Source organism: Zophobas morio, unplaced genomic scaffold, assembly GCF_036711695.1.
Source record: "Zophobas morio isolate AGI-343-1 ecotype UQ-CSIRO unplaced genomic scaffold, CSIRO_AGI_Zmor_V1 ptg000004l, whole genome shotgun sequence".
NCBI classification, from domain to species: domain Eukaryota; kingdom Metazoa; phylum Arthropoda; class Insecta; order Coleoptera; family Tenebrionidae; genus Zophobas; species Zophobas morio.
The window spans coordinates 14,604,649-14,619,516 of record NW_026972109.1 but is presented as its reverse complement, the minus strand read 5'-3'; the positions used below and the strand labels follow the sequence as shown (position 1 = coordinate 14,619,516).

General features: G+C 30.5%; 2 protein-coding genes across 2 annotated transcripts; one reads left to right on the top strand and one right to left on the bottom strand.

Annotated features, from left to right (window-relative positions):
• The first annotated feature begins 5,782 nt into the window (after positions 1 to 5,782).
• Positions 5,783 to 7,486, top strand: LOC135142467 (4-hydroxyphenylpyruvate dioxygenase). The gene is made up of 8 exons (XM_064074187.1): positions 5,783 to 5,863; positions 5,917 to 5,943; positions 5,995 to 6,162; positions 6,211 to 6,336; positions 6,404 to 6,493; positions 6,543 to 6,643; positions 6,695 to 7,247; positions 7,335 to 7,486. The coding sequence occupies exons 1-8, from the start codon at positions 5,861 to 5,863 to the stop codon at positions 7,407 to 7,409; spliced, it is 1,143 nt and encodes a 380-aa protein (XP_063930257.1). The 5' UTR covers positions 5,783 to 5,860; the 3' UTR covers positions 7,410 to 7,486.
• LOC135142461 (DNA endonuclease RBBP8-like) lies at positions 7,401 to 8,976 on the bottom strand. Its single transcript, XM_064074174.1, has 6 exons — positions 8,726 to 8,976; positions 8,583 to 8,676; positions 8,478 to 8,527; positions 7,991 to 8,429; positions 7,791 to 7,943; positions 7,401 to 7,739 (listed from the first exon to the last, which is right to left on the bottom strand). The coding sequence occupies exons 1-6, from the start codon at positions 8,853 to 8,855 to the stop codon at positions 7,454 to 7,456; spliced, it is 1,152 nt and encodes a 383-aa protein (XP_063930244.1). The 5' UTR covers positions 8,856 to 8,976; the 3' UTR covers positions 7,401 to 7,453.
• Positions 8,977 to 14,868: the final 5,892 nt, after the last annotated feature.

The following is a 14,868-nucleotide window of genomic DNA, read 5'->3' as shown; positions in this document are numbered from 1 at the left end:
TCATTATTAGAGACAGAAAAAAATCAGAAAGCAAAGTTTTACCGTTCTTTTAGGGCTATACTCTAAAATTATTTTTAATTAAATAATAATATAAAATTTTAATACTTTTAATGCCTAACACAATGAAGCACCATATATGTTTTGACATATTCTTATTAGTCTTCCTGAACTTTATAACCACAATTGGAATTCTGATCTGAGGTTGCCACGCTATCCCAATTTCCTTGAATTTTTTGGTAAGAAAAACGTAATATGTTTTTTTTTTTTTAATATGCATTACAATATTTTGTGGAGGTATAGACAAAGGTGCGCTCTTTGTTTCAGTACCGATTAAAACAGATTTTAATATATAGGGCGTTTATAAAAAATTCTAAAACTTTACAATTTTCAAATATCGATGTTTCAGTTTATTCAAACAGAACGTCCGTACATATTTTCAACCTTACTACTATTACTTACTTTATTTTTTATCCTAATTCTGAAGATGTCGATCTGTTTCTTAAAAAAGTAAAAAATCGCAGTAAACATCAACTTAATTATACTTCTGCGACTTTTGTGAATATTTCCTTGTTAAAAATGTTAGGAGACATAGATGGAGTGCGTGTTCGGCGGTAATCTACGCGACTGCGCCAGCGATGACGTAGCTATGACGAAGACGAACGTCACACTAATGGCTGGTCGGTGGTCCGCGCGCGTGTGTCTAAGTTCACTGTAATGTATATTTACTTGTGTTTGTATAATAAATGTTTTAACTGTTGTTCGTGTTTTCGTTCCACGTGCCTAATATAACTAACAAAAAAATTCAAAGAAAATTGGAATAATGTGGCAATGTCGCATCGAAATTTCAAAAATTAACTGGGGGGTGCTTCTAAAATGGCGGATTAACTCTCCGCTACGCTCTTAACAATCAACTGGTGAGTCAAGAAAAATATTAAAAAAATTCCTTCTCACATTTTGGTAAAGTTATAATACCGCAGTGTACTATTTTGGGAGCCCATGGAGATTTTTTTTGTAAATTATTTAAAACAATTTTGGGGTTCAATTTTTGGAAAATTCTGACCTGACCTATTTTTGAGTTAATTTTGGGACCCAGTTTTTTCTTTTTTTTTTTTCTTGAAAAATTTGAAACACTTTTGAGATTCTAAGTATTCCTATTTGGAAAGAATTTGAAAGTGCTTTAGAGCCTCTAGTCTCTTTTCTTAAAGAGTATATCATTTGCCAAAATCAGTCTTAACAGGTTCTAGCCGCACCCACCCACCCTCTATTTCCTGAGAGGGTATCTCATTTGCCAAAATCAGTCTCATCTTAGCAGCTACTAACCCCGCCCACCCACCCTCTCTTTTCTTAGAGGGTATATCATTTGCTAAAATCAGTTTAATCTTCGCAAGTACTAATGACTAACTTTTACAAAAAATGATAAAAAATTTGGAAACATTACGAGCTCACTTTATATGCACAAAACAGGAATTTTGAACATCTCTAGTGTTTAGTTAGGTATTATAACTACAAGGGCTTACGTTTTGCTCTTTTTTCTTAATATGTGTAGTCTTCTTTTACAACAAGAAAGGTAAAACATGTTTAAAATGGTAAATTTTTGTAAAAAAAGTATCGATTTTGCAATACAAATGAAAAATTCGTCGCAATTGAGCTTGGGATGGTTATGGGTGAAGCTTAATTTTTGACTTGTTTTTTTCTTAATACTTATACATAGTATTCTTTGAAGAACACGATACTCCAAAACATGTTTTGTATTTCTTGCAGAGAAATAAGAATTTTACAATTAAGCTCCGCCCCTTTGGCTCACAACGAATAAAAAAATCGTCGCAACTGAGATAGGGCGGGTGGACGAGTCTTATATTTTGCGATTTTTTCTTAATATTATTTTCTTTCACAACAAGAAACTTAAAACATGTTTAAAATGGTAAATTTGTATAGAAGAATATCGATTTTGCAATTACACTCCGCCTCTCGGTCTAACAACGAATTGAAAATTCATCACGATTGAGATCGAGACGGATGGGTAGAGCTTCAATTTTGGTTTTCTTTTTTAATTAACACATTTAATTTTCTTTGTATAACATGATTACTTAACCTTAAGAACATATTTCACATGGTAATTTCTCGTACAAAAATAAGGATTTTACAATTAAGCTCCGCCCCACAGCTTACGACAAATAAAAAAAAACATCAGAATTGAGATAGAGCGGGTGGGCGGGGCTTTCTTTTTCTTAACATACATAGCCATCTTTTCACAACAAGAAACTTAAAACAATGTTAAAATGGTACATTTTTGCAACGAAATATGGATTTTGCAATTATGGGGCGGAGTCGAATTGCAAAATCGATATTTCCTTATCCATATTTTCCATTTTACACATGTTTCAAGTTGGGAAAAAAAGTCTACACTTGTTAAAACAAAAACGCAAAATGTAAGCCCGCTCACCCACCCTATCTCAATTGTGATGATTTTTTTTATTCGCCCGAACCAAGGGAGCAGAACTTAACTGCATGTTTTTGCGTACCGTGTTGTTCAAAGAATACTATATATATTATGAAAAAAGGGCAAAATATAAACCCCGCCCACCCAACCCATCTCCTTTGTGATGATTTTTTTTATTCTTAGAAACTAGAAACGCGTTTAAAATGGTAAATTTTTGTAAGGAAATATGTATTTTGCAATTAGACTCCGCCCCTAAATCTGCCAATTAATGAAAACTACATTACTACCTAGATTAGGACAGGTATAGGTGGGGCTTAATCTTTGGCTTTAATTTTTTCTTAATATAGATACATAGATAGTATTCTTTAAATAACACAGTACTAAAAAACATGTCTTACATGGTAATTTCTTGGAGAGAAATCTAAGGAGTTTGCAATTAAATTCCACCCCTTTGCCTCTCGACGATTAAAAAAAATCATCACAATTGAGTTAAAGCGGGTGGGCGGAGGTTATATTTTGTCTTTTTTCTTAATATACGTAGTCGTACTATCAGAAGAAGAAACTTAAAACCTGTTTAAGACGGTAAAATTTTGTAGACAAATATGGATCTTGTAATTAAGCCCGGCCCCTGGATCTGAAAACGAATGAAAAATTCATGACAATTGAGAATTGAGATCAGGCCGGGTATGGGTGGGGCTTAATCTTTGGCTTTATTTTTTTCTTAATATATGTAGTGTTCTTTGAACAACACGATGCTCAAAAACATGTTTTTAATTCCTTGTAGAGAAATAAGAATTTTGCAGCTAAGCTCCCCCCCTTGGCTCACGACAAATAAAAAAAATCACCACAAGAACATACTGAAGAGTTAATCCTCCATTTTCCATACACCCGGTATAATGTTTCAATAAAAAAAAAGTTTTCTGTTACACCTCAAAAACAAAACACTCTCTATAGTTAAAAATAATTTCATAGTATACTCTCCAAAGAACCGTATAACTTTGGTCATTGACTTTTTTTTGTTTTTAATACATATTAACGAGATATCGAGGAACGCACGTTTAGTGACTCACCGTGTGTAGATTTCCAATATAATCAATAAAATTAATTAATTCATTTATGAAATTTCTAAACATCCTGTATAAACAATACCAAAAATATATAAATATTTTTAAAATATTTTTTAACAAAAATTTAATTACTAAATTTTTGAAATCAAGTTGTTAACTTTCTCTAGGGGAAAATAAATAAATTTTAACCTTCAAACAAAACCCCTTTTCTAGATTCAACGACAAACTATATAATTTGCTTTAATTCATTTTTACGATAATCATAATACTCGTATATCGCAAAAAAGTATGGAGACAATATTCAACCAAAAACTTAGAATATGCTATACATTTGAAGTAAAAAAAAGAAAACTTTGATATGACGTCATCAAGTTTTTTGAAGGAAAGAACAATGAACAATTAGCGATTTAGTATGTTCAAGATAACCACAAAAAGTAAAATTTCAAAGCAATCGGTCTTATATATAGTTTCTGCATTAAATTGTAAAATCTTGTGCCATTTTGAAATGTTTTTCAAAAATCTGTATGCATAAGGTTAAAAATAAAAATGGATTAATAAATCACAAGTATATTTTGCGAAAGATCAGATAAATTTTGGGTAGCATCAGTATGCATTCAGAATGTCATATGTATGACAGTAAAATTACTAACAATTATCGGAGATTTACGCGCACATGACCGACAGACAGACGAAAACGGAGGACCTACTTTTTCATATTCTGAGAGTTATTTAAAACGGATCCTATTGCAGTGTTTCCCTAGCTTACACTCAGGTTTTATGATAAGCATGTAGTTGGATACGAGTAGTACTCATATAAAGAATTAGAGGTGTTTTTTTTAAATTATACATATTTTCTACAACCTTTCCAAAAAATTTAGATCAAACGAATTAAAACTGAATAATTAAAAACAACACAAAATGCACTCCAACAGAATATCAAACTAATGAAGGTCTTACTTTTCGTGTCAAAATCATAACGTAAAATTATCACTGATCCGAAATTATATAACTTTTGTGGATATTTCAACATTTGTATTTCTTTAACGCTAACTCAAAATCATTGATTATTCAAATAAAAATTTCCTTAGTGGCTGGCCATGAAATTAAGAAAAGTTAAATCGATGTGACTGAGCAATAATTTATTAGCAACGATTTAGTCAATATGTGATCTGAAGCAAGCGGCACACAATTATATTTTTGCTATGTAAAAGGTCACATACCCAGACTCATTGTAGCAGAAATAAAGATATTTTTAGTGTGCCAAAAATAAACAATAAATAAATAATAAACCCACCTTTACACTCACATTCTACGTTTCGTCGCCCTACTAACTTGAATAAAGCATAAACTAACAATAAGAATTATTGTGATGTGATGACATATAACTTTGTGTGTGTTGCTCGCATGAATTTACTATTTGGATGAAAATTGTTGTTAGAACATCACTTTCAAGCTCAAATCCGCAAACAGTAATAATTGACCTATGAGAATTTTAAGTAAATTTGTCTTGGTTAAAAATGCTCAATCCATAACAACGCTACCTACAGCCAAAAACAACGATCTAGAAAAAACAAAATCTAAATATTATTTCAACCCCTAATTTAAACATCCCCGAAAACACCCACATTCGCCCGTAATTTTTTTCTATTAAACCATTTCCAGTTGCCATGCAAATAATAAAAAATCGATGAATATTTAAACGACAAAACTGATAGTGACAAGCAAGATTGAAACGCTTGGGGCGAATCATGTTGCTCTCACACTATCAGTCAGTGATTGGTTTAAATAAGGACACACCTAATGACACACCACCTTTGAAGAGAAACAGAGATACGTTTACTACCCATTTGAATAATTCGCAAATAAGCTGATAATAATTTATTAGAAGCTTAATTTGCAAGTCATCGAAAAATATTCCGAGAACCGAAGAAATCGCACGTTGAGTAAACAGTGCGTTTCTGAAATTAATTTATGTTGACAATGCTCAGGGTGTGTTTAAAGAGTGTATAATAAGTAAACACAACGTTAAATGAACGGAAAAATAACACAACACGAGGGAATCTCTGGCTATATTTGGAACAAAGTATGATATATGAAATGTAGACAACGCATCCAAGGGGGTCTCGAATTAAAAAAATGGGAGTTTCACGACAATGATAAGCCAATTAACTGCTTAAGGAATGCCTTTAAAATACGCAAATGCTGATCGCCTTGCTGCTGCAAATCTATAAACATATTAGCATTTTCCAAATTAATTAGAATAAAACGGATAAACAATGTTGTTTGCGTGAACTTATATAAAACCCGCTGGACTCTTATTCAGCATATTTCAGTCAATTTTCAAAGAGTGATAATGGTAAGTTTCCGCTCCATTCCAACTGTGTTATTTTATTTTTCGATTTATTTTAGACCACTTACACAGACAAAGGTCCCAAAGTAAGTGCAACTAAAACTAATTTTTTTGTAAATTAATATACATAATTATAGCCCACGACCGGAAAATTTCTGAGTTTTGACCACCTCACTTTCTACGTTGGGAATGCCAAACAAGCTGCTAGTTACTATGTGACACGATTAGGTTTCGAGCCCTTAGCCTACAAAGGGCTCGAAAATAAAAGTCGCAGATTTGCATCCCATGTAGTGCGCCAAAATCAAGTAAGTTTTTTCGAAACAAAAAAAACTAAGTTAAAAATCAATTTATAGATTATTTTTGTTTTTGTATCGCCGTATGAACCTGGTGACGATGAAGTAGGACCTCACTTAGTCAAACATGGAGATGGTGTCAAAGACATTGCGATGGCGGTGGAAGACTTGGACAAAATCGTTTTGGTAAGTACACAACTAATTTTTTAAATTTTGCTACATATACTTATATTTAAAATTTTTAAATGATTAGAGAGCCAAACAAAAAGGTGCCAAAATTATTAAAGATATATGGGAAGAGAGTGACTTTCACGGTATTGTCAGATTTGCCACAATCCAAACTGTAAGCACGTTATAAATACACACACAGTTGTGTTACACGAATTTTCTAGTATGGAGACACCACACACACTTTCATTGACCGCAGCTTATACAGAGGTCCTTTCCTCCCTGGTTACACCATGTGTAACGAAGACAAATTATCCAAAACTTTGTAAGATAGAAAAAATTCTAACAAAAATCGTCTGATTATCATGATTTCTAGACCTCCTGCTAAATTAGACTTCATCGACCACGTCGTGGGTAACCAACCAGACGGAGAAATGGAATCTGTGGCCAAATGGTACGAAACCATTCTTCAGTTCCATAGATTTTGGTCAGTAGACGACAAACAAGTCCACACTGAATATTCCGCCTTGCGGTCAATTGTGATGAGCAACTGGGAAGAAAATATCAAACTTCCTATTAACGAGCCCGCCCCTGGTAAAAAGAAGAGTCAAATTGAAGAATACGTGGAGTACTACGGAGGAGCAGGAGTCCAACACATAGCCCTAAACACTCAAGACATTATCAAATCAGTTCAAAACCTCCAATCCAGAGGAGTAGAATTTCTTCAGGTGCCTGACAGCTACTACGACATTCTTCGGCAGCAACTCAAGCTCAGTAAAGTTAAAGTTTCAGAAGACTTAGATATTTTGCAAAAACTGAAAATTTTGATCGATTATGACGAAAACGGGTATTTGCTGCAGATATTCACGAAGAATATGCAAGATCGACCGACCTTGTTTTTGGAGGTTATACAAAGAAGGAATCATAACGTAAGTGGGTTGCGGTAGGCTACGCGTTGCGTTTAAAATTGTGTAAATAGCACCTTATTACCAATTTAATTCTAATTTCGTTTTCAGGGATTTGGTGCCGGGAACTTTAAGGCATTGTTTGAGGCCATTGAAATAGAACAAGCGAAGCGCGGCAACTTATAAAAATAACCAATATAATATAATTTTTGTATAATAAAGTTTTAACATCACGATTTTTTATAATTAAATACTAAAGATTCTTCGTCTTGTTGTGTTTTGGGCGTGGGCCCAAAAGTTAAGTCCCAGAACCCTGTATACGTTTCTTCTCTAGGCTTGAATCTGTGTCTGTGTTTAGAACACTGATTTTTCTTCTTTTGTAGCTCTTCAGGTGGTAAATTTAAATCCTCGTAATATTCCTGGCATTCGCGACACGCCCATCCTGCCAGTTTTTTCCGCGCTTTACCCCTCACTACTTCCTCATACACAAACTTGGCTTTCTTTTTTTCAGGACTTCTAAAAACAATTTTATTTTCTTATAAGAAGTTTCACTTATTTTATACAAACCTTGATGGAGGTTCTAGGTTTGTTTCAGATTGTGAAGGCACTTCAAGATCAACAGTTGCATCTGATTCAGCATCAGTTTCAGTGTGGTCACTGTCATTTATAAGATTGATCATTTCTGTAATCGTCATGGACGGCAAATTTGAGTCCATTTCTCTGCAAAAAAAATTAACATTGCTATAAAATAAGTAAAATGGATTTACCTTTTGCATGTTTTGGGCCTTAGAAACGACTGCGTTAATGTATTTGTTTGTTTACTTGTATTAAGATTAGGTTTTTTTTTCTTTGACCTGAAACGTGGTCGCTTCATTTTTCTTTCTGTAGTTACTTCAGGAGTGTTGTTGATAATTGAGCATTCCAGTATATTCGAGTCATCCATTTTTGAAGTTGTACTATCTTCATTAAATATCTCCATTTTAGGTGTCGTTTTGTCACTACATGGACTCACTGACTTTTTTTTCTTAAAATTGAAGCTATTTTTATGTAGCACCGGACTTGTGGCAGTCACATTTTTGCTACATTGTGGCACTGGAGAACTCTCTTTTAAAAAAGCGGCAGTGTTTGCAGATTCAATAAAAAACTCTTCACTTGCTTTATTTAAATCATATTGTTCCAATGGCACGATTTCAGGACTCTTATTTTCTGTAACAAAAAAAATTGTCCAACCTGTAATTCTAACCTAGTTTTTACCTTTATCGACATTTTCAATGGCATCAAGCTCGAATTTTTCAGACTGCACCCTACAAATACAAACACTAAGTATCCATATCGAGCATAAATGTTAACGTGTCTTACAACCCACTAAATTTTCTTCGTTTCTCTAAATATTCCCTTTTCTTAAACTCAGACTTTATAGATGACAACTCGTTCTCCAAGACATTCTTCAGTCCTAAAACAATTTTTTTAAAAGTGTTCAGTCACAAATGACAAAAAAATACTGCTCAATTCCTTCTCAAACGCATAATATATCATGGACACTTTTCGAAGTTCTGTGTTTTCCTCTCTCCATATTGTTTGGATATTGTCGTTGTATAGAGACATCCAATCACTATACGCTTCTGACTGCATTTTTGAGCAACTATATTATCACAAAAAACGTGAACTGTTTAAAAATTAAACAAAAAACTTATGGCAACATTTGTATATTTGAGGTTATGTACCTAACCTGTCAACAATGAATAAATAAGACGATGTGGCTCGAATCTCGACGCCGGTAAAATAAGGATACATTAATTTCGGCACGGGACCCGACCAATCACAACAAAACACATTCACACTGACGCCAAATTCAAATATTATTCATCGTGTGTATTCAAGTGTTCATTTCCAATATCATAGATCTAGGGAAATCCATACGATTGTTTTTATATTTATTATTGTGTGGGAACATTTTTTTTAATCGACACTGATTTGTTAATTTTACAGATTCTCCAGTTTTCGATTTCACGATTTTTCAATTATTCCATTTCTTGCTTTGTTAGATCTCCGATTTTACAATTTTTTGAGTTTTAAACTTTCAGTTTTTTAATTTTTCAATTTCGTGTTTTTTTATTTCTCAACAAAAGAACAAATTTATCCAAACTGAAATATTGAACAATGAAGAATACAAATATTTTAAAATGAAAAATCCAAAAATTTCAAAATAAAAATCAAAAAACTAAAAAATCGAGACCGAAAAATTGAAAAATTGTAAAAACATGGAAAAATTAAAAATAAAACTGCAAAATCGTATAATTGAGAAATTGTAAAAACGAAAAAATAAAAATCCCGAAATTGAAACATGAAAAAATCGAAAAACGATACAAGTTTTCAAGTTCTTGATTTTCAATTTTAATCAAAATGAAATTTTACAAAATCGAATAACTGTAACATCAAAACATTAAAAAATGCAATTTTTAATTATTTATTTGCTCGATTTTTCATTTTTTTATTGTTCAACAAAAGGACAAATTTATTCAAACTGAAATTTTGAAAAATTAAAAAATTAATATTGAAACGTCTAAAAACTATAAAATTGAAAAATCAAAAAATTTAAAAATTGAGAAGTTGAAGAATTGAAAAAATAAAGGAAAACTGAAAAAACCGAAAAAATGAGAATCGTAAATTGAAAAATGAAACTTGATATATCGAAAAATTTTAAAATTGAAAAATCGAAAAAAGAAAAAAATGAGAAATTAAACAAGTGGATAATTGAAAAAACAATTGAAAAATCGAAAAATTGTAATGTAGAAACCTGAAAACCCCGATTAATTAAAAATCGAGAAATTGAAAAATTGAAAAAACAAAAACTTCTATAAATTAAATAATCAAACATACAAAAAAATTAATTTCAAAATCCAAAAATTTTACAATGAAAACCGGAAAACTGAAAATTTAGAAATTGTAAAAACGAAACATGGAAAAATTTTAAAATTGTAACACCGTAAAAACGAAACACTGAAAAACCCAAAAATTTAACAGTTGAGAAATCGAAGAATTGAAAAAATACAGAAACTGAAAAATCGAATAACTGAAAAATTGGAAAAACGAAAAAATAAAAAATACCGAAATTGAAACATCAAAAATCGAAAAACGATACCAGTTTTAAAGTTCTTGATGTTCAGTTTTAATCAAAATGAAATTTTACAAAATCCAACCATTAAAAAATGCAACAATTAAAAATCGAAAAATTGAAAAATCGACAAAACGAAAGAATTCTGCAATTTTTGATATAAAATTTTTAAAATTCTCAATTTTTCATTTTTTTTTTTTTTGTTCAACAAAAGGACAAATTTATTCAAACTGAACTTTTGAGAAATCGAAAAATTGTAACACTGAAACATCAAAAAACAAAATAATTAAAAATTGAGAAATTGAGAAAATCACCAAAAAGAAACAATTTTGCAGTTTTTCGATTTAAAATTTTTCAAATTCTCAATTTTTAATTCTTTGTTTTCTCGATTTTTCATTTTTTAATTGTTCAACAAAAGGACAAATTTATTCAAACCAAAATTTTGAAAAATTAAAAAATTAACATTGAAACGTTTAAAAATTATAAAATTGAAAAATCAAAAAATTTAAAAATTGAAAAGTTGAAGAATTGAAAAAATAAAGAAAAACTGAAAAACCGAAAAAATGAGAATCAAAAATTGAAAAATGAAACTTGATATATCGAAAAATTAAAAAATTGAAAAATCGAATAATGAAAAAAATGGGAAATTAAACAAGTAGATAATTGAAAAAACAATTGAAAAATCGAAAAATTGTAATATGTATAGAAATCTGAAAACCTTCGAGAAAGTGAAAAATAACAAACAAAAACTTCTATAAATTAAATAATCAAATATACAAAAAAAAAATAATTTCAAAATCCAAAAATTTTAAAATGAAAACCGGAAAACTAAAAATTAAGAAATTGTAAAAACGAAACATGGAAAAATTAAAAAGTTGTAACTTCGAAAAACCGAAAAATTTAAAAGTCGAGAAATCGAAGAATTGAAAAAATACAGAAATTGAAAAATCGGATAATGGAAAAGCCACGAATTGTACAATTGAATAAAAACCCTAATAATTATTTGAAAAATTGTAAATTTGAAAAACAAATTAAAAATGGAAAAACTGAAGAAATGAAAAATCGAAAATCCTAAATTGAAAAACCAAACTTGAAATATCGGAAAATTTAAAAAATTGGCAAACTGAAAATTGGGTAACGAAAAAAGCAATTAAAAAATCGAACAACTGAGAAAAAGATAGCAACTGTAAAATCGAAAATTTGTAACATTGAAACCTGAAAATGTTATAAATTAAAAATCCAGGAATCGAAAAATCGAAAAAAACGAAACACGGAAAAATCGAAAAATTATCATTTAAAAAAACGAAAAATATAACAATCTCGAATTTAAAAATCAAAAATCGAAAAAAAAAATTGAAATTACCTACTTGGAAGTATTTTTAATTTTTCATTTTCTCAATTTTTCGTTTTTTAATTTTTCAACAAAAGGACAAATTTATTAAAACCGAAATTTTAAAAAATCAAAAAATCGGAAAACTGTAACACTGAAAAATTGGAAAACCGAACAATTTAAAAATTGAGAAATCGAATAATTAGAGGTCAACAATTGGAAAAGAGAAAATTATAACCTTAAGAATGAAAAAACTGAAAATTGAAAAAACAAAAAATCGAACAACTGCAAAATTGAAAGTCAAAAATAGAAAAAACGAAACTTGAAACACCGAGAAATTTAAAAATTGTAATCTTAAAACTTGAGAAACTGAAAACTTCGATAATTGAAAAAACAACTGAAAATTTGACAAATCGAAAAAAAAGAAAATGTAAAATCGAAAAACTGATTAATTAAAAATCCAGAAATAGAAAAATACGGAAAATAAAATTTTGTAGAAATAGAAAAATCGACAAATTAAAATATCTAGATACTAAAGAATCGAAAAATACAAAAAATTTAAATTGAAAAATCCAAAAATGTCAAAATAAACATCGAAAAACTGTAAAATTGAAAAAAAAAACCGAAACATTGAACAATAGAAAAATTGAACCGAAATGTCGAAAAAATAGCGAAATCAAAAAATCGAAAAACGAAAAAATCAACAATTGAAAAATTAAAAAATAAAAATACCTATCTTAAAATGGAAAAATCGAAAAACTGTCAAAACTAAAAACTATAACACTGGAACCTGAAAAAACTGACGAAATAAAAATCGACAACAAAAAATTAAAAAATGCAAGAACTCCAAAATAAAAATCGAAAAATTGAGAAACCGAGAAACCCTAAAATCGAAAAGCTTCAAAAATCGATGCGAATTAAAAAAAATGCTCAGACCACACAGATGAAAGCAATGATATTCGTACACACACATATAAATAATAAAGAAAAAAATTTCGGAATCGTCGAAATCGCCTAATGGAGTAAAAATTAATAAAATAAACCAAAAAATGTAAGTATTTATCGACCTTTTGAAATAATGACACGTTATAAACCCATCATTTAGTATAACTATGTTACTTACCTGATTACGTGAAATGCAAAGACGAAAGAAGATAATTTATTATCGAACATTGGTAATAACGATGAGATCAATATCTAACCAACGAGTTAGTTTAATCCTTTAAATGAAAATACGCACCAGATGGCAACGACTAATTCGGTTTTACTTTCTCCAAAAAGTAAGTACTTAGCTACTTAATTCCATAAATTAAACCTGTGATCTTGCAGACGATCCCCTGTGGTTGTTAAAACGAATTTTCGTAGATTTCATGTTCCATAGTTTTCTGAAAAAATTTAATTTATTTGTGATTTTCTTCAACTCAGTACTCTTTCTGTTCCAAATTAATTACGTTTTACAGAGTGCGAATAAAAAGAATATCCTTTCAAATTATGGACCCACCATGTGTATTGTCTTTTTCGTAATTATTAATATTCACTCAAACTGTGAAAACACGCACTATTTTTTTGTTTTTTAGATGCTTTTTGAAATGTGGACATCAATCACATACGAAAAACGAATTAAAGAATATGTGATTAAATTGCATCAATTATCTTGGTCACTGCAAGACAATGAAAATATCATTTTAGAAAAATTAAGACCGTTATTTATTTTTACGGTTGTCGTAGTTGTTAATTATCTTCTAGCAGTATTTTTTGTTTCACCGGTGTTTAGGTATCAGCAAGATATTTTCTTAATTAAAGAACTATTTGGAGAGTTTTGCCCACAATGTGGTACTATTACAGAAATAATTTTTTGGATTACGGCACCATCTTTAGTTTATTCTGGCATGGTGAATATTGGTGTTATGTTCTATCTAATAGTGAATTTCAAAGTTCAAATGTCTCTACTTATTTGTTACGTCGACAATATGTCTAAAGATGTTGATCAAGTTGACGATCATTTGTGGCACACTTCTAGAACCTACCAACAAAAAATTTCCAGCAGTCTACAATTTATTGTTGAACGTCATTCGACACTAATTATGTAAAATACCCTTTTTACACTAACGTTCATTAATGATGTGTTTTAGATATTTAAAAAAAATAATCGCCTCATTTACGAGCACAATACAACTTCACTTGGTAATTTTTTTCTTAATTAACATCGCCACAATCTTCTTTGTGATTAACGTAAGTGCGCATGCGAAGCTTATTTCAACGCATGCGTTATAGTAACAACCATTTAACATTTTAGCTGTTTTCAGATAACGACTGGAGAATAAATTTGCGTTCATTTCATGTTACTTTGACTTGTTTTCTAGCGACTTACTTTTTAGCAACGATATGTCAACTTATTCCGGATATGGTGAGAATACAAGAAAGAGTGTGAATGTTGAAAGTGACGACTAAGTTTTCAGACCACTGAATTTTTTGACATCACCACAAAACTACCCTGGTATAGATGGAACAGTGTCAATAGAAAAATGTTGCTTATTTTAAGAATTAACTCGATCCAACCAGTCTCTATAAACTTACCACAATTAGGATCCGTGGGATATTCATGCATTTTCAAGGTAATTTTTTTGAAAAATGTTTGAAAAATTACAAATTTAGTGTTTCAGTTTGGGCAAACTATTTATTCGACGACAACGGTTTTGTATAGTTTAAGAGAATAAAGATCTTTTAATTTATTGTAATTATAGCTATGGGCACCATTGCAGCCTTTTAACATAAAAAAAAACATGTAACTATAAAAATAAACTTTATTGCTTAACTGTAATAACAATTGTATTTCCGATTTTTTTTATATTGTACCCTGTGGTGTCCAGAAGACTGAAATTTGGTTGCGCTTTCCCAATGGCAACTTTTTGGTTAATTCTGAATTTTGATCTACGGCGGGTGGGCGGGATTAGTACCTGCTAAGAAAATGAAGGGCGAGTAAGGCTGGTAAGGTAGAGGTTATCTCATTTGATAAAATCAGTGTTATCTTGGCAACTATTGGCCCCGCCCACCCACCCTTTATTTTCTTCGAGGGTATGCCATTATTGCCATTTATTTGGCAATATCAGTTTTATCTTAGCAAGTACTAGCCCCGCCTACCTGCTCTTTATTTGCTTAGAGAGTAAGTACTAACCCCACCCGCCTGCCCTAAGAAAAAA

Coding starts and splice junctions, on each gene's coding strand:
- LOC135142467 (XM_064074187.1), top strand. Junction 5,944..5,994: donor ACACAGACAAAGGTCCCAAA/GTAAGTGCAACT, acceptor ACATAATTATAG/CCCACGACCGGAAAATTTCT. Junction 7,248..7,334: donor TACAAAGAAGGAATCATAAC/GTAAGTGGGTTG, acceptor TTTCGTTTTCAG/GGATTTGGTGCCGGGAACTT.
- LOC135142461 (XM_064074174.1), bottom strand. CDS start 8,855: ATGCAGTCAGAAGCGTATAGTGATTGGATGTCTCTATACAACGACAAT. Junction 8,528..8,582: donor CGAAGAAAATTTAGTGGGTT/GTAAGACACGTT, acceptor TTGTATTTGTAG/GGTGCAGTCTGAAAAATTCG. Junction 7,944..7,990: donor AGGCCCAAAACATGCAAAAG/GTAAATCCATTT, acceptor TTTTTTTTGCAG/AGAAATGGACTCAAATTTGC.